Source organism: Formica exsecta, unplaced genomic scaffold (genome assembly GCF_003651465.1).
Source record: "Formica exsecta isolate Colony F162 unplaced genomic scaffold, ASM365146v1 scaffold1473, whole genome shotgun sequence".
Classification (NCBI taxonomy): domain Eukaryota; kingdom Metazoa; phylum Arthropoda; class Insecta; order Hymenoptera; family Formicidae; genus Formica; species Formica exsecta.
The window spans coordinates 373859-393890 of record NW_021848804.1 but is presented as its reverse complement, the minus strand read 5'-3'; the positions used below and the strand labels follow the sequence as shown (position 1 = coordinate 393890).

Below are 20032 nucleotides of genomic sequence, written 5' to 3'. Positions count from 1 at the left end.
TCGGTCAAATATTTGACGAATAAATTCATTGTATGTGTGTGTATGTGTGTGTGCCTAGAATCGGCTTTAATTCTTGCGTTCGGGATTATTTTCATGCCTATTGCACGATTGTCCGGTATTATCTCACGCAGGTATTACATGTGGAAATTTGAAAACATTTTAATAAAATCTAACGAAAGAGTTTTTCACGGTGTATCGAATCGCAAACGATTTACACATATTGCGAAATCAAATTGAGAATCGATACCGTTTTATGAAAAATCTAAAAAATAAAAATTAATATTTTATTTTTTTGTATGTACATTTTAAAAGAGAGATACAGATTAATATTATACACACGCTTTTTATATAAAATTTTTACAAAAATCTAATGTTGTTGCAACGAAAAGAAATGAAGCGTACACAAAATAATGTAAGCAAACTCTCAATTTTCGTTCTCAATATTTTATCAGCGTTGATTGCACTTTGAAGGGACGAGCGGAATGTTTGCTATAACGAGACGTTTCGTTACGCGAAATATCTTCCCTCTCCTTTAGAATCATTCATATTCATGAAAGTCATTAAACACGACTCCCGAAGGTAACCGAGAGAGACGGGTAGGTATGAGAGTCCGCGCGGCGTACTTTTCTCGCTGAGATTAGATCAACGGAACAAATATTTGAGGGCTCTCGTTGCGGCGTCTGTCTTTGCGTGATCATCCCCCGACTTTGATATCCACTCCGCTCGGAAACTCGTTCGCCGGTAGAGACGGCGAAACTTTGCCGTCTAAGTTTTGCAAGCCTTTACATCGATTTGAGGGGAGTGGCTCGACTCGAGAGAGGGGCCGAGAATAAATCCTTACCGTGTTTGTGAGTGCTTCATGACTCGGGAGTGTAACTCTCTGTCTGCCTAGTTCTTGTCTCTCGCTTAAATAATCGTTTTGCGAACACGGTAACTAAGATGGTAACAAAGTATATGGATTATATAGAATGTTTATATATAAACTGTTTTACGCATATTAAATATAAAATTTTATATATTAGAAAAATAATACGTCACTCTCTTCATTCAACGTCAAATATTGAATTTCAAAGCTTAGCGACCGATTAATGAGAGCTAACAGGCATTTAGAAATCCGCGGTGAGCACATTGTCAGGCGTCGTGACCTGATTAATGCAATCTGCCAGACGATCCGGCTTACGCGCACCTCGTGGCGTTGTCATAATATGTAAGCTCGCACCAGAATTGCCGCCCTCGAGACTCTATCGCTGTTTGACAGTACACATGTCGACACTGTCAGATCTCTGTCGAATTACAATTTAATTTTAAGTTTTGACATATTGAGATATATCTCTTAAATATGGAGAAATCGAGCGCGTCAAACGTGACAGTACGATTCTATTGTGATTTTGATATTGAAAGTTCGGGAGACGATCGATGAATAAAGTCGTCGCTATTAGTCGAAAGAGAGTCAGGCCGATTAAAGCCGCATAAATTTCACGTGTAACGTAACTGATTAAGCCACCGAATAGAGGATCGGCCAAAGCTTAATTCAACAGACCAGACCACTGCGAATTCGCTAAAGTCATACAATGGCTCGAACAATTACGCCGAAAATTACGCTGTATTTGCGCGCGACCGCTCGAACAATCCATTGCACTGTCAGTTAATTCCTTGGGCTAATTCAATCGATGTTGACTTGCTGTTTCAGTTGGACAGGTTCAAAGAGCCGCCGGCGTTCGGGCCCATGTGCGATCTTCTCTGGTCCGATCCGCTCGAGGACTTTGGCAACGAGAAGAACGCGGAGCATTTCTCCCACAATAGCGTCAGGGGTTGTTCATACTTTTACAGGTGAGTGATGTAGCCGCCAAGTTTTCCTTCAATATGTTTCCTTCGTAATACAAACTCTGGTGTAGGATCGTTTTTCCGATGAACAGTGTTTAAGTTTTTTTAAAATTTGTTAATGTATTTAGTAAAATTAATCAAAGAATATTTTTTTATTTTATTGTCTATTTCTTTCTTTTAGTATTTTTAAAATTATCTTTATCTTTTATAATTCAACTATGAATATCCCAAGACATATCTGTAAAAGGCAAAATCGATGCAAAATTGAGCGAAAGAAATTCAAAAAGAAATTATCTGCATAAATTTTTTTCTCAAAAGCTTTTTTATTTATCAATCATACAAAAAATATACATGTAGCAAAATATACAAAATTATGTGAATTATAATATTTGTTTTAAAAATCAAACACTTTCTGACAGAAAATATTAGAAAGCGATTGCAATCTAAAAAATTCATTTACGATACTTTTCATCAGTGGCATTTATATATGTATAGTTATCGATAAAGACACATCGATAACAGTGTCGGTTTATCACGTAGCGTTAATGTAACAATAAAGGCCGTATTAGTGGAGAGAGAAAAAGAGAAAAACGAAATCTCTCGCTACTCAAGCGCGATAGCCAGATTTTCTTTTGCTTCTCGCCCTGGAAATACGATATGCTTACGCGATATATCTCGCGGTTGTCGTCGGCCTCGATTTTTTCGTTTTTCCCTTCCAGCTGTCCGTTACTCTCTTTCTCTTTTTCTCCTCCAACGAGGTAATTATCTCGCCATTTGTCTCGAGCGAACAGCGGCAACCGGAAGCACGTTGGGCACAGCCCACACGTGATCACATAGCGTGAAACGAGGTAACTTTGGCTTTCTCTCTCTCTTTCTCTTTCGAGTTCTGAGATCTTCCTACATACGTCACGCCCGCTCCCTCGCCGGATCGCCCTACGTCAGTGTCCGTGGACACGTCCGCGGTTTGTCCTGCGCGAGGATTAATAACGGTCGCGTAATACGACAGCGTCAGCAAACCACAGACACACTACAGCTTCTCTCGCGGATCCGCTAATTGTACGAACTTGCCGTGCTAATGAGCACTGAGATTCGTTAAGTGTCAACCGTCTCGCCTGCTCGTCCGTAACGTTTCCTACCTGCTTATGTATACTATATACTGTCCGTGAGGCAGAGTAATAAATTGAATTTCAGTATTTTAATCCTTCGAGGCACGACTTTCCCGACAATGGAGATCGACATTAAATGTTTTTATGATACTATTAATATTATTTTTATTTTTATATTATTTGTCGCAATTAATGTTACGCGAAGGATTACACTATACTTGGATATTTATTCAGCAGATATGGCATTGTAGGAGTTTTAAAAGAAAAGTAATTTTAATAATCAAGAGAGGAGCTGTTGATTAATATACACGTCGGCGCAGATGATCGCGATTCCGATAAGATAATAACGGCCGTTATGAAGATGTTGTAGGTAAGGCATGTTACCTTGCCTTTACCTACGCGGGTCGGTTAATTTCTCATTTTCGATTCTCGCATTATCGTGTTTCGGCCAAGGATAGGTACGTGCATTAAGTTTCACGCGAACATAAATCACACCCCGTGTCTCGAGCAGTATGCAAGTAGTCTAGCCGTAATCACCCGCCGGTCGTCCGATTATATCCTGACTCGCGCTACTTGCGTCCGAACTTGTATCCATCGACTCGTGAAGGAGTTCGTTCCCTAACGATCCATAGTGATTTTTTTTTTTTTTTTATGAATCGAACCAAACACATTTTGCGCGCCGCAATAACGTCTCCCCGCGTTAAATAAATTATATTTTATCGTCGTGCACACCGAAACGTGCGTGGGTATCGAAGTCGGGATTCGTCGACCCGGGGATCGATACTGGCCGTGTGCGGTTTTCGAGAGATTTCATCTTGTCATTAATCTTTGTCGGTGCTGCGAACGGGTCTTAATGGCTACTAACGATCCTGCCGTGACGCAGGGCAAACATTTCTCACGATGCTTGGCCAGGTCAGTTGTGGCGGTGCGAAAAGGGTCGTCCTGTTGACGTCTTCTAGATTTCAATTTGTTTATGTGAATACGTATGATCATGTGATCCGTCATCCAATGTTCGGTTGACAGCGACGGGGATCAAAAGCTGCTCACCCTATGAAAGACTCGAACACTTATATTAATAACAAACTTATATTAATGGCAAATTTAGCAATTTGAAGGCGAAACTTAAATGTTTTCGGAAAATAAATTAATAATAAAATCTAAATCTTTAGTATTACATTAACGAAGTGTTGCATTAGTTGTTGTATATTCTCGGCGAGCTAAGATTGATTATTTGGCAGTCGAGTAATTGTTTTTGATGTAAGTGCCAAGAGAGCATTACGACATAATTTAGGTCACGATTTTATGGTACACGATTTCCTGAAATAAATATTCATTCATTTTCATAATCTGTCTCGTGCGAATGTTTACGAAACATATTTATTTTATATGAATTTTGTTGTATAATTAATTTGTCTAAAAAGAATGGTATTCTACTTGATTAAATTTTTTTAAGCCAGGTCTTTACACATTATATAGCATTTTTTATATTATTTATTAAAATACAAAATACATGCTATATAGATACATTAACACAGCCAAATTATTATGTGTCGTATATATAATATATATCGTATATATAATACTCGAAAAATTTTGTTTAATTATTGACAATCAAGCTTCCCAATTTTAAACGGTCAATCGATAATATCTGCTTGCAGTTACGCGGCGTGTTGCGACTTTCTGCAGAACAACAATTTGCTCAGCATCATAAGGGCGCACGAGGCTCAAGACGCCGGATATCGTATGTACCGAAAATCTCAGACGACGGGCTTCCCATCGCTCATCACCATCTTCAGCGCGCCCAACTATCTCGATGTGTACAACAACAAGGTAAAAGTCGGTTTTGCGTCTGCGTGAAACTGCACCGCTGTCGCGATCGATATTAATTTAACGGTCGCATAAATGCGGAGCATTGTCCGTTTATGTGACCAATGGGTGGGGACGACATTGGTCCGCAATCGTAAAAATTCGATGCTTGTTATGCCCGCAGGCGGCGGTGTTAAAGTACGAGAACAACGTGATGAATATTAGGCAATTCAATTGTTCGCCACACCCGTACTGGCTACCCAATTTCATGGATGTTTTCACATGGTCCTTGCCGTTTGTCGGCGAGAAAGGTAAGTTGTGCTAGTCGTAATCTATGTAATCTCTGTGCTTCTTTTCAAAAAGATTTATATATTCCCGAATAGAATCTATATCTTTTTTTTCCGTAATGCGATCAGAGGATATCGTAAAAATAAGTTGTGTATAAGAAAAATTATTATTAATAATTTAGACGCTGGAGATAAAATTAATTTTGATATATTTCGAGATATAAATGGAGTATTGGCTATATAATAAAAAATTGTGTTTATTGAGAAATACTTTGTTCAGAATTTAACAGGCGATTTTTCGCTTTGTCCTTGCAGTCACAGAAATGTTAGTGAACGTGCTGAACATCTGCTCGGACGACGAGCTGATGAGCGACGGCGATGATGCGCTCGAGGAAGGTAATGTCCATTATCTAGCCCTCATTCTCTCCATTTTAATCCGTATACACTATTATTTTGCAGATATTACGAGTAAAATCGGCACTCGGACTGGTCGCTCTTATATCGTGATCAGAGACTTGTCTTTTTGTACCCTGTTATTTCGATGCTACCCTTAACGTGTCTGGTTCTGAGAGATTTATTTGTCTAATAAAAATCCTGTAGAAAGACATGAAGTGAGAATCACACAATCGCGTAATCACACAATGGCGCGTTAAATGCGCGAAAAAAAAAAAAAAAAAGAAATACTTTACGATCTCATCTCGGCCGTCTTGAGGAAATTAGAGACACATTCTATTTCAAGTCTCGCGATTACGCAATTAGAAGAAAACAATCGTGGAAAAGGAAAATAATTATTGCCGTAGCGTTCAATCTAAAAGACTCCTCGATTAAATCTCAACTTGGGTAAATTTATTTTGCTCGGGATGCGCTCTCTAATAACGGTGAGAGACGCGAGACACATTTCAATCTTATCCGTCACATCGAGGACGAGTCCGGGACGGGCGAACGCGATAAGACGGGCCGAGATTCCGCTAATATCTGGAATCTTTTACGAGCTCCGACACGATCTAAGAGAGGCCACGTCACTTTCGTGCACCCGGGGAGAATGCGCGGATTCATCCTTCATGTCCCGCCGCGAGCCGATAGAAAAGACTCGGAGACGGTCTAACGATGAAAAATGAATCATGACATCCTGTTCCGCGTGAATCGTCGCATTCTCCTCTCTGAAAGGAAAGAAAGATCGATCGTGCACGCGCGTCCGGATTGGTGGATACCGGCGAATTTTGCGAAAAACCGCGCCCGCGCGGCTGTCATTTCCTACGCGGCTGTCATTTCCTACGCGTCGATATAAATTGTGCAGGAATCCAGAATGAACGCCTTTAATTTTTTTCATTTAATCATTTGATACGACCTCGTTTTTGAGGGAGCGACACGAGACTCCACATGCGAATTTTACATTCGCCGCGCGCAGAATCTCGCGCGCACGATCGATCTGCCGCCCGGTCAATCTCTATTTCGCAATCGATCTCGATGCGACAGCACCTGCGTATTCTACGTACATTCTACACTGAGTATTTTCGTACATCCCTACGATTTACACACGATTCTGCTAATGCTCGCGCACCTTTTTTAAAAATTTCACCTCTTTGAGCGGAAATTGAAAAGAAAAAAAATTGGCGTCCCGAGAGACGCACGATTTCCCAAATATATACATACATCGCGCCGAAGAAGAGTAGTCGATCTGTTAAGATATCTCTATCATTTCCCCCCCACCACGATCTCACTTCTTAGAACTTCCAGATACAAATCTTGAATTCTTTTTCTGTTTGCATTTTCACTCGCTGCACGGACAGATGGTAAGAAACGCCGCTCGATTCTTTTAGACGTCACACGATTAAGAGCTTCATTGATATCATTAATTTTTAGCTATTTCATAGTAGTTTCTCTCGATGTCGAATTTCTCGTCTATCTATCTCTTTCTGTTTCTCTGTTTTTCTCTTTTGTTCTTTATTTTGATCTTTCTCTTTGGCCGCGACGTCATACTTTCTTCTCAGAAGAAAAACCATTCCCGTCTGTTTTTGTCTTTTTTTCTTCTTTTTATTTCGTTTCTTTATGATCTCTACATATATATATGTATGTGTGAATATATACATATATATACACACAGTATATATACTATAATTATATATATATATATATATATATATGCTTTTTTTTATCTTCAACCATCTGTTTCATGATATTTACGATTTCTCGAGGTACGAGGTTCTTTCTCTTTCTCTCTCTCGTTTTTTCTCTTACATCTCTTTCTCTCTTTCTCTCTCCGTATCTCTTCTTCTCTTTTTGGCATTTTTATTTTTACTTCCCGATTATACGTATATATATGTGTGTAATACATATTCGACGTGTCTCGACGGCACATAGCCTGAATTTTTACATCTTCACCCACGGTAGCCTTTGATTTTCTGCATCCGTTACATAGCATCTTCATCCTCTTTCCATAAGTTTGGTTCAAGATGGCATTTGAAATGGCACGATCCCTTGCTTGTTTCTTAAAGCACGTATGACTATTTTTCAAGCTTTAAGAAAGTTTGAATATACTTTTCAAATCGGTATAATATCCGAAACTAAATCGTGAGAAGATATCTCATTTGCCATCTTGCGCATTACGCATTTTTAATTCACGCATGCATCGCAGCGGGTAAAATTAGGTCAGATCGTTATTCAGTCCCGTCTTAATTATTTCTCGATGTCACTCTCGAGAGAATATATCTAGATCGATTTCATTCATTACCTCATTTGCTCCGAGATCGACTTTACCACTGTCCGAATTCTATTGTCAGTTTCAATTTCTCTCACATGTCACATCCCGCCCCTACTGGCCTATTTTCTTACTTTCATTTTTGTACATGTCACATGTGTATGTATAATTCTCTCCCTTTCTACGGAAAGCCATAAAAAGATCAAGACCAATCCCAGGAACTGATGGATGGAGCTTTGCAACTTTTGTGATGATGGCGAAATTTTTATTTTCTCGTTGCGACCTATGTTTTGAATAAATCAAACGCATTGGCACATGCACTCGAAATTTACGATTTATTTTTTAAAATATCGAAAATGCGTCGGGATGTTAAATTAATAGGCATCGCCGATTAATTTTATAATTGCCGCGTATATTCCGAAAAAGAGACGCAAACTAATTCGTTCGCGCAGTTTGTGGCACGTCGAAAGGTCGGATCGATACACCTTTGTGTCAATCGAACGGACGACCGCGGATTGTAACAGCATCCATCCATCGGATCGGGTCCAATCACCGAAAGAAAGTCAAGCAGCCCCTCTTTCCCCCCTTTTCGCACCACACCGAAAAGAATTCGTTCGAGAATATCTCTCTCATTGCGGCTAGGTCGCTTTGATTGGGGGAAAAAAATAAAAAAAAAAAAAAAAAGATTTCAAGCAGAGAATCGTCCCGGTATTTCGATCAATAAGATACTCTCGGTTCCTTGGTCCCCTTTTTCCTCTCCCTCACCACCCTGGTTTCGCCTTCTTTAATTATTGCGAGACATATACGCGCCGCCCACACAGGCCCTCGCCCTCTGCCCCCATCAACCCTCTTGCCCCCCCTCCCCTTGCCCCAACCCCCAAAGTTGCACTGACTGTCTTTTATCGTACTCCTTCTCTATTATATTTGTATCAATCACACTGGCCTTGGACTCCTCCTATCTCGGCACGACACTATGCTACTACTACCTCTACTACTTCTACTACTACTTCTACTACTACCACTCAAAACTCCGATCGTTCGGCAACCCCCGTAAAGTCGCAGCCAAAGTCGTTGTCCAAAAAAAGAATGGTAAGTCCCCGTGAGAGCCGACGACTTACTTGAAGAGCCAAGATTTTTTTCTTCTTTTCGTGCGTGCCAAGAGTAACCCAAACGAGAGATGTTTTTTTTCTTTTTTTTTTTTTTTTATTCTTTTATTGCGATATATTTGTGATATAATATATCTCTTAACTCTCTTCGTAATGTTTTTTTTTTCTACGCCAGTGTTCTCTCTTGCGTTTCGGTTTCGTTTTTGTTTTTGTCTCTTTCTGTTTTTGTCATCGCGCGGATGCGCTTCGTGACATGTTGTTCTGCTGGGGACGCGAGTATATTCTTATTCCATAAACATGGTTTTTATATACACGTGCAATTTTTTTTTTTTTTTTAACGACGTAGAGGAACGTAGAAAAATGTTGCAATTTCTTAATGCACAATTTTGTTATAATGGCGTAATAATAACGTAAAGGAGTGCCGTGTAATTTCTCGCTGTATAATTTTTTTCGTTGGCATAATAATGATAATTAATATTGCGCAATCAATTTTGATATTTCTTATCCTTTAACGTGCATTAAGCTTTACTCTATGGAATTGATATATGTAATATGATTGATATTGTTATAAATATAAGAAGTAATATTGTCATCTAATGGCACAATCATTTCGATCACTCGTTTCAAAAAACTCTATTATAACTTTTTTTTTTCTTTTATTAGAAACGTATGGGGGAAATGCTTTTAGTTCGACTAGATATTCCCCAATGGGGGCTGAAATTCGAAGCTCACGCGTGCGCGAATGATATTACCAGTAGAACAACGTCGACACGAATGTTCCACGCGAGATATTATTTTCTCGTTTGTTGAGTTGATTTCTCTCTTCGTTCTTGTATATATACATATATATATATTGTATATCTCTATCTGTATCTATATACTTACATATTTCTATCTTCGTCATCATCTTCTATTTCCTTTAAACGTGCTCTGTATAACCGTTCTCGGACTTTGGATTGAGCTAACATTACAATCGTCTATTAATTGTCAGAGAACGCGCCGTTCTCACTTGCCTTCCATTTCCTTCTCCGTTTTACACTGATTTCTATTGTGTTACATATCGCCGCCTTCGTATCACACACCACATCCCTGTTGTCTACTTACACGCTGAATTAATCATCACCGTTGATCTCACCCTCCTTTCTCTTTTTATTTTTTATTTTTATCTACATTTTGTTATCTCGTTATAAATGCCTTCCTTGCCTGCTTCATGCGCTTCTCGTCGACGATGGAACAAATGCGTTCAACGGTATAGCAGGTATATAAATTATGCGACGAATCTGTCCTCTCTCCTAATTTGAGACCGCCTTTCGAAACGGTATGAATTTATTATATCGCCGACGCGAAATATATCGGAGATAATTGATGAGTCGAATAGAGAGGATGTTTTCGTAAAGTAAGTAAGAGGGGATCGCTCGAGGCTCTCGATGAATCTCTCTCTCCCTTCAGATTTCGCGGACACTTTCTTCTCGGAGCATCTAAGCGTGCTCTCGAATCCAAAATAATGTCACGCAAATGCGAGCGACGGGAAATACGATCGTTCCTCTACGCGATTCAGAGAGGATTCCGTCGTCTACAATAACATCGGATCTCCTCCACGTGAATTTATGCTCGTCTCGGGAAGAGTTTCATAAAGCTCGGCGGATTAATCGGGGAAAGTTCGGTGAATATATATACATCCCATTTGACCATTCATTCTCTTTCTCTCCTGTATCTCTGCCACTCTTCAACCCTCTTGGTTTCCTCCTCCCTATCTTTTCCTCTGCTCTCTCTTTCTCTCTTTCTCTCTCTCTCTCTCTCTCTTTCTTTCTTTCTCTTTCTCTTTCGCTCATTCTAGGATTCAGCCGACGAATTTCCGCATTGCATTCGTTATAGCATTCGCAACACAGTTTTACGACTTTAAAATCTCCTCTCTCTTTATCTCTTTTTCTCCTCCTATCCTTCCCTCCCCTTGATAATACCTAAACAGCCGTCGTGTCTCCACCTCTCGTTTGAGTTTCGCTCGTTTGAGTTCAGTTTATTTAGCACGCTTTACGATGCAACGTTAGATATCTCGCTCTCTTCTATATGCGTACGTATGTGTGTGTGTGTGTCTGTGTGTGTATGCGTGTGCGCGCGCGCATATGTTATGCGGGCATACGTATGCCGCTTGCCCATTCTCTTAACAACGTCCAGCGAGCGAACACTGGACGCTCCACTAACAACGCTTCCGGTTTTACGAGCACGACCAGCCGCGCTCGGACCTCCCCGGACCAATACATCCACGGGAGACATCCTCTCCGCTCGACTGAGGTCGCCGGGCAATCTCGGTTCGTCTGTATCTTTGAACAGTTCGAGGAACATAATATTCACCGGCCGTCCGTTTGTCTTGAAATGTATTTCGAATTTCTAGCATATATGCATAGGACACACCTACTTCCAATACGGGAAACAATACGAGCATTGCTAAAGTTTGTCTCTATTAAAATTCAATCGCGTTTCTCTGGATAGAGTAATATCCCCAAAAAGTTAAAAAAATTCAAGTTTATTTGTCATTTTCGAGCGGTTGCGTTTTTATAAAGTTACAAAATTACAGTACTTTTTTTTATTTGCTACTTCTTTGGAAGAGAATAAAATATACATACTCGATAAATATTTCTAATAAATGACAATGAAAAAGATTATTATTAAAAAAGAACGTTTAATATAAAAATATTATATAATGCGTGTCTACTCTTATTATGTATACATATCTCTGGACGCTTAAACGCGATAGAACATAAAAAAAAATGTCTAGAAGCTATATTATCGGCGGATATTGAAGCCCGACAACTGTCTGTCATTGACGCTTGTTCAAGAGCTTTTTGCTAAGCTCCTTAACTTCTCAACCGATCAACGAAAAAATCGATGCGCTTTAATTCGGTTGCCCGGGTTGCCCCCATCACTGTCGATAATCTTATTTAATTAACTAACGGGCGATCGACAAGATTCTCTCTTGACAATTTCCGGTCAGCTCCAGGACTCGAATCCTCGTCGTCGTTATAGCGTGTCATCCATCCTCCTCCCGGATTCTCTCTTTCTCTTCTCCGCGAAAATCCGGAGCGAAAGAGGCTTTCGGTCGCTACGGAGGAGGCTCCGGTACGGCCCGGGAAGGTATACCCGATCGATAGAACGCACCGGAGTTCTGTGAGATAACGAGGGAAGGCCACCAAGCATCGATCAACCAACCGGGGCCCCCCTTTCGAACGCGGTTCCATCGGCATCTTATCCGCTCGTCCTATACACCTACCCCGAGTCAATCGTTCATTCCTGCCGCACCGCTGGCTGCATTCCGAGATGCACACGTAAAGCCTCTCCCAAGATAGGATGAGCGCGATCGCTACGACCGAAGTGCAACGATTGATCGGGAGAATAGGTCTCACGTTCGCGGCTCTCAACCCTCGAGATTGTAATTAATAGGTCGAATATAATAATTCGGAGGAAGCCGGATAATGGCTTTGTAAATCATGAATCTTCTCTGTGCAATGTGTGCTTTCTCGTTGCAAATTTTGCTCTCAAGATTTATCAAGAGAGGATTTTCGCAATGATTGCTACGTCTCGTCGCAAACGCGTTTATCTTTCTCGAGTCGCATAAGAATCGAATAAGGAAGGCCAATCTGGTTTTCTCGAATAAGATAAAGCTACTATTCGAAAAGTGCATGCAGCACAACGAGCAATTTGGCATCGCTTGTCGCTTGGATTTTCAGGTAACAGTTTACACAATACAGGCAACGATTTCCGCAGATACTTTCCATTGTCGAAGTATCTGTTACATCTCTTCGATGTTAAATATATTTTTGAGAAACTTCCGTGTGTTTCCTCTCCGAGGCGAAGAAAGGTAGAAACGACGTCGCACTATAACGGATTCTGTCTGTAAAAAAAGAAGTCTCCACGCGAGGCCATTTTTCATCTTCTCAGGTGAACCAGCTGCGCGACGTCGTTCGCTATTTTCCATTTTCCTCGAGTCCCGCGACGTGAAATTCTGCTATTTTTCACCTTGTTTCCGGAACTCCTCCTACGATCGATAAAAATTTTCGCGATAATAAATTCACGCTCGTCGCGCTGAGATTCATTGAATTAATCCTCAAGATTGAAATAACAGTTCTTATGTGAATTCGCCACTTCAATAAATAATTTTCTTGTTAACAAATTTTATTTTTGCTTCGATTTTATTTTATTTTCACGCATCATGGTTTTCCGAACGATTTGAAGTTAAAATCAATTTTTTTCTTTTTTTTTTTTCGTGAATAATGATGGAAAAAATTCGCACGGCGGTTCATCATGAACCGATATTATCCTCGACGATGAAGAGGTCATGAAGATTCTTCTTCTTCATCTTGAGAATTATTTCTCAATCAAAAGCTTTCGAATGTTTCCCCTGTAATTAGCCAGTGCGAAATGGTTCCCGTTGCCGCATTATCGCGCGTTTTGATCAAAACGAGAAAGGGTTATTTTCCGTGTTATTTTATTTTTGCACTCCATCGAGGTCTTTAATAAGCAAACTATTCAACCGCGATATTTTCACCCGACCTATCTTTGTCCCGCGACAGTCGCGTCTGTTCGATGTCATCGTTGTCGTCGTTGTCGTCGCCGCCGTCATCTTTGTCCGCTTTTCTTGTCCTTCCCTCGCCACCTGAGACCTTTCTCACTCTCGACACGAACACTGAGATCTCGAGAAAAATTTCGCGAGACACGTTGCACGTTTACGCCGATGCTCGACGCACCGGTTGCGCGAAAGTTGTTGGACATACTTTTCCACTCCACGAAAAAGTCACTCCGTTGGCCGACATTCGATGTCGGGCATTAATTTTCTCTCTCTCTCTCTCTCTTTCTTTCTCTCTCTCTCTCTCTCTCCTGCTACGTGATTATCTTCTCTAGCTTTCTCTCTCTTTCTCTCACTCTCTATACACACCCATCTCACTGTCAGTCTGATCTTTCTCTCTTTTTCTCTTTCTTTCTTCCTCTCTCTTTCTGTCTTTCTGTTTTTCTCTCTTTTTCTTTTGCCCCTGAGTCTGCTCGTTTGTTACCGTCTTTATACGTTTAAGTTATCTTTTTGAGTTATGTTGAGTACGTGTATCCTTTACTTAACTCGGTTTCCAGCCAGTCGCCGAACGTTATATTTTTAATTACCAGTTTTCTTTTGCGCATGCTAGTGTATATTTAGTCTCCTAGGATTAACCGAGCGAATTAGTATCTAATATCTGGATCGCAGATCGCGAGAGGGTCGCGCTCGCCAATTTATGTTGACAATAAAGTGTGATAAGGAATATAATGCTCGATGGGGACGACTCCAGTTGGCTGCATCCTCGAGCGATCCTGCGAAAATTTATTAATCGACTTGTTTTTCTTTTAAACAGTATCGTGCTCCAGGAAACTTCTATAGCGGAATTATTTGTGCTACGCACAATAATAATCTCACGTACGATTGTAACTGCTGCATTATGTCGAGATTACTTTCGTTCTATCTCGATATTTTTCGCCATCAGAATTTCAGCGGGCAAATGAATAATCGTTTTCAGCTTCTATCTCGTGGAGAATGGAATTTAAAGTAAAATCTGCCATTTATCCGTTAAATGTTTACAGCCGGACTTTCGATTAGAGACGAAGTAATCTTTGACATGGTCGAACTTTGCCGAAGGCGATCGTACGTTAAGCGAGATTTAAATACTACATTCCAGTAATTTTAAAATTGTTTTGAGAATATTTTAGGAAAACATGCTGTCTGAAATCATTTTTTTGTTAAATATCTTTAAATATTTTTCTACATGAATGAGTTAATATTTTTTTAATTTTTATGCTAATTATTAAAGTGCATTATGAAAAATTTTTTATTTCAAACAAATCAAACAGTTGTACGCTCGTCTAAGTTTGGCAGTTTCGACGCAGGCCGAAATCATCTTTCTCACACACTAATCAACCTATTTTCTTTATATTTACAGTATACTCATGCCCTCGGCGAAATCGCGAGAGTTTGTACTCGTTTACGGGAATGTCAAAATATCGGCAAAGTTGCTCTCGCGCAAAGATTTTTGCATATTTTATTAATTCAAGTCTGTTTTGTAAAATACTAAATATTCCTAGCGGGGTTCCGCTTTATTATGATGAATTTTAATGCGAAACATTTTCCACGTTCGTCATAGTCATGATGGTTATAATGTAAGTGCGTTTCCCCAGGGAACTTTCTCGCCGGGGTTCAAAATATGAGTTCATTCCATATGACAGTCCAGTCCGTGATTTCCGGAAACTTGTTTCATCATTACGCGAGCAGCGTCGGGAGCAAGAGTATTATTTTTACGAAAAAAAAATACCGTCGTTCTCTTTTTTTCATAATAAATAGCGGCAAATTCACGCGTATAAATTCACTGGCAGTGCATTCATAAACATTCTTATGATGTATAATAAGCAACTTTGCCGATTTTTCGAGACTCCAGTAGCGAGTTAAGTCAAAGAAAGAGAAAGAGAGAGATTTTTTAAGGAAATTTGTGATAAACATTTAAAATTAAAAAAAAATCTTGAAGAGTATTAAGTATTTTATTAACATATCTCTATGTTTGATAACTGATAGTTTTCAAAGAAGTCTCTCTCTCGCTCTTTTCTTTTTGTCTTAAATCGCCACTGGAAGAATCATACAACCGATAACCGAGGATAAAAGACAATATATAACGAGATCGTTTAACGCACATTGCTTGATTGAATGCCACTTACGCTGTGCACACTTGTCTTTTCTTGTCTGTTCTATGTGTTGTTTCCTTTGCGCCATATTCTACAACCATCTCTTCGCCACCACTATCACATCACCAACTACCACTACTACCATCACCACCAACCACTACCACTACCGACACCAAACAACCATCCGCAAACTGCAAAAAAAAAAAAAAAACAAAAAAAAAACAATACGTCTTCCCGTACGGGCTGCGTCCGAAACGAACCGACCAAAATCGCCACTCTCTATCTCTTCTCTTCGGCCGCATTTGACGCTGCTCTCACATTGTTGGTTACTTCTGTCCTTTTACTTACGTCCACTACGCTCAACCATCGGTAAACCAACCATGGGCGCACCATGGCCGCCATGGTAACCCGATGGTAATCCAACGGTCCGGTCCGACCCCACCTACCATCGCGTACGGTGAGTTATTTTCTGTTGAAAGTGCGAGTAAGACCTACATACACTACTATATCTCTGCTCTATCTATCTATCTATTTCTCGGCCGTGAATGACGGATCCGCGGGAACTCAACGCCGTTCCCCCTGCCCCTCTCCCCTGTCTTTCTTCCCTTCTCCATCCGTGATACTTTAATATGAAAGTGAACTTTCCGTTCGATCTTCTCGTAACGAGACCCCGTAATTACAAGACGCGAGATAATTCTCCGCAAGCCCACGAAGAGAGAATTAACATCGATCCGCATTAACGGGCGATAAACCTCGTTAACGGCTACAGTTTCCTCTTCCTCTCTCGTAGGAGGGAGAGGTGCAAGATCGAGAAGTTCGAGGGGTTGGATTTCGCAGGATCAGCGAGTTCGGTTACGAGTTGATCAGCGCAACGGCGTTCAGTTCCCCGGCTCAAGTCTTCCACGATTCGAACTCAGAATATACAAATAGAAATATGTCTAGCACCCAATGGTTCCCGCCGATTAGTCGCGCTGCTCGGTCGTTGTTGACCCTTGACCGCTATGTTTATATTTGGACGAGTTGAGCGAGATTCTATCTCTTTCGTCAGAACAAAAAACATAAACATCATGAATTGAACAAAATTTGTATTTAACTAAAATCAGAAATAAATTGAAAGTACTTTGTGATATTTTATAAAATATTTATTCTTTTTATCTCTCTCTTTCGACTTTGGCGTAGTAGTCGAGGGTTAAATGTTCACCATTGGGTATAGGTATATAATCCTATTCACGATGAACGGTCCACGTAACGAGACATAGGCGTCGCATTCTTCGTAAAAAAAAAAAAGAAAAAAAACGAGAGGGTTACTCGAGGTTGTTACGCGGCGGCGCCTATGACTAGACCAATGTCGAAGACCCATCGTTGCAAAGTGAGCGATATATACGACCTGTATTCGGAATATCGTCCGATACTTCGAGCCGACTTGACCGTCTATCTGGTAATATTACCTGAGAGATTAGCGATATAGCGAGATAACTTTTATTCGTATCGCGATATTAAGAGAGAGCTATTGAAAAACAAGAAGCGACAAGTATACCTGTTTTGCGAGTCGGTTCGAAGGGGGTAGTTGCGGCTTCTAAAACTGCTTTTGGGAAACCCGATAGAGCACTAGTAGTCCTGCGCTATAATATTTTGAGCACAGGTTCATGGGAAGGAAGATGCGTCCTATCGAATCAGGTCGGCTGAATCGCATGGAGGACGATTTTTAGAGAAAACGACTTTTACATTTCTTTACATCTCTTTTAAAAATAAACTTTTAATATCAAAATATGATTGTCATTAAATCGAAATACTTACAAATATGAAACAATGATATTTTATAAAATATTTATTCTTTTTATCTCTCTCTTTCGACTTTGGCGTAGTAGTCGAGGGTTAAATGTTCACCATTGGGTATAGGTATATAATCCTATTCACGATGAACGGTCCACGTAACGAGACATAGGCGTCGCATTCTTCGTAAAAAAAAAAAAGAAAAAAAACGAGAGGGTTACTCGAGGTTGTTACGCGGCGGCGCCTATGACTAGACCAATGTCGAAGACCCATCGTTGCAAAGTGAGCGATATATACGACCTGTATTCGGAATATCGTCCGATACTTCGAGCCGACTTGACCGTCTATCTGGTAATATTACCTGAGAGATTAGCGATATAGCGAGATAACTTTTATTCGTATCGCGATATTAAGAGAGAGCTATTGAAAAACAAGAAGCGACAAGTATACCTGTTTTGCGAGTCGGTTCGAAGGGGGTAGTTGCGGCTTCTAAAACTGCTTTTGGGAAACCCGATAGAGCACTAGTAGTCCTGCGCTATAATATTTTGAGCACAGGTTCATGGGAAGGAAGATGCGTCCTATCGAATCAGGTCGGCTGAATCGCATGGAGGACGATTTTTAGAGAAAACGACTTTTACATTTCTTTACATCTCTTTTCTTAAAAAGAAACTTTTAGTATCAAAATATGATTGTCATTAAATCGAAATACTTACAAATATGAAACAATTGCCATTATTTTATTCTAATATCAATGAAGCGTAGCATATAAATTATATATAAAAGCTTCAAAATTGCAATAATATTTGATCAACATTCTGAGATTAAATTTTGCAGTTTCTTCTCTCCCGAAAAAATTAATGGATACATCTTCATTTGTAAGAGACGAGTATTGCATTAAGATTAACGCAGGAGATGATGAGAAATCTCATAATCTCGTAAATGTACGACGGGTCTTCGCATGCTGAGAACTCGGTGCCAGGCTCGATTACGTTTTGATAAATGTTAGCTCGGTAGACAACTGTCGCAACGGCGTGCACTCGGTCCATCGAAAATAACATCGGATCGCGTTACAGGTGATCATTACACATTGAGAATCATTGCGATGCATTTTCCGTTTATAGAATCGACGCAAATCTTATCGCATATTATTTCTACGCGCGAAAATTCTCTTTATAATATCGCGTATCTATATTATTGTTCAACAACGAAAGTAAAGAAAATATAATATTTGTGACATTAATTGTGATAATATTGTTATTAACTTCGTACATGGGAATATTCCGAAATGGGCGATGTTATACGACACGACGATACGTAATTAAAATTGTCGAAAATTGGCATAACCTTGCTCGCTGAGATAACACCGTTATTTCATATCACACTCTTTGTGATATCGGAGGTACTTTAATTTACTTTGTACATTTATTTTTATTCAACGCGAAATTTGTTCCACTTTTCTCTCTGAAAAGTATATATCTGAATTATTATTATTATTATTATTTTAATATTATAATAATAATTATTATATTAACCGCTATTACGGACTTGTGTATGTGGATGTATGTATATCTGTGTCATGTGACGATTCTTAAATTCTCGCTATTTCGAGCGCGACGCTTGACGCCGTTGCGACAAGTTACGTGTGCGTGACCGTGCGCTGACACATAAATGTATAGAGAGCAAAAAGGCTTGATCTGTTTGTACAAGTTTGTAGTTGACGTCATTGTATGTGCCGCATCCTCTCGTTTGTAAGCGCAGAGCGAATGTTTCAGGATCTGTGTTCGATGAATCGATGGACGCGGAGTTCGATCGAAGCCCTTCGACAATTCCGGCGAATTTATCCGTCGTGGATAAATTTCTTCTCTCTTTTTTCTTTTCATCGGTTATTTTTTTCCTTCTCTTTTCTTTTTCTTTTTTTTTTTTTTTTTTACGAGCGAGACGTTAGGAGCGACAGCGACGAAGCAGATCCCCGATAGTCGCGAATATGTAATTTTCTCTAAATTACTACCGTCGCATTTCGGATCCGCTGCCGCCGCGGGATTCGGCGAGCCGCGAAATTGCGCTCTTCGTTCGAAGGTTGAGCGACTAATATTTGACATGCTCGACTTTATCGATCTTCCGCGCGATAGGAACAGACATTTTCAACGAATCACTCTCGCTCACTATACCTATGGTACGAGTAAAGACGCAAGTCGTTTCTCCCCGTTGATTGCCTCGCGCTTCACTCTCGGATTTATGCACACAAATTGTATATATATATATATATATATATATCCCCGATATAACATTCCGTATAATAAACTCTCTTCTCGGTGAAAATAATCTTCTTACGCGAAAATTACGGTTTAAACTCGATACTCACTTCGCGCGACGTCTCTCGTGCCATCGCACATACATAGGTAGAATCTCATAACCGAAGGGAAATCTCTCTCTCCCGCGCGTAAATTTCGGATTACGCGAGATTGAAACGCATCTGTGTGTGTGCATCGAATAATTGCCGATAAATCGGTCGTCGGGCTCGCTACCTAATTTAGCAGTAATCTCGGTTGATTATGGAAAGTGTGCGCGCGTCGTTTAATTGATCCGCGATGCATAACGATCTTTAACGATGTGCGACGATAGTTCGGCGCGATTATTCCAGGAATCTTGATCTCAATTAATCTATTAGCGCGACATGACGTATGCCATTTCGTAATCTCGATGAGACCTCTCGCATCTCTTTCCGTTCGGTAATCTTTGTCC

At 40.1% G+C, this 20032-nt stretch overlaps 1 protein-coding gene across 9 annotated transcripts in view; it reads left to right on the top strand.

Annotated features, from left to right (window-relative positions):
• The window catches only part of LOC115246320 (serine/threonine-protein phosphatase 2B catalytic subunit 2-like), a 130513-nt gene that overhangs the window by 103243 nt on the left and 7238 nt on the right, over positions 1–20032 (top strand). For 4 of the 9 annotated variants that reach the window (XM_029825053.1, XM_029825046.1, XM_029825045.1 and 1 more), the window contains exons 6-10: positions 1691–1830; positions 4589–4760; positions 4921–5047; positions 5339–5419; positions 8778–8810. In XM_029825053.1, coding sequence (XP_029680913.1) covers positions 1691–1830; positions 4589–4760; positions 4921–5047; positions 5339–5419; positions 8778–8810 — 553 coding nt within the window. Of the gene's footprint in view, positions 1–1690; positions 1831–4588; positions 4761–4920; positions 5048–5338; positions 5420–6813; positions 6817–8777; positions 8811–20032 lie in introns of all 9 variants that reach the window. The other 5 variants (XM_029825051.1, XM_029825050.1, XM_029825048.1 and 2 more) reach the window with 2 other exon arrangements.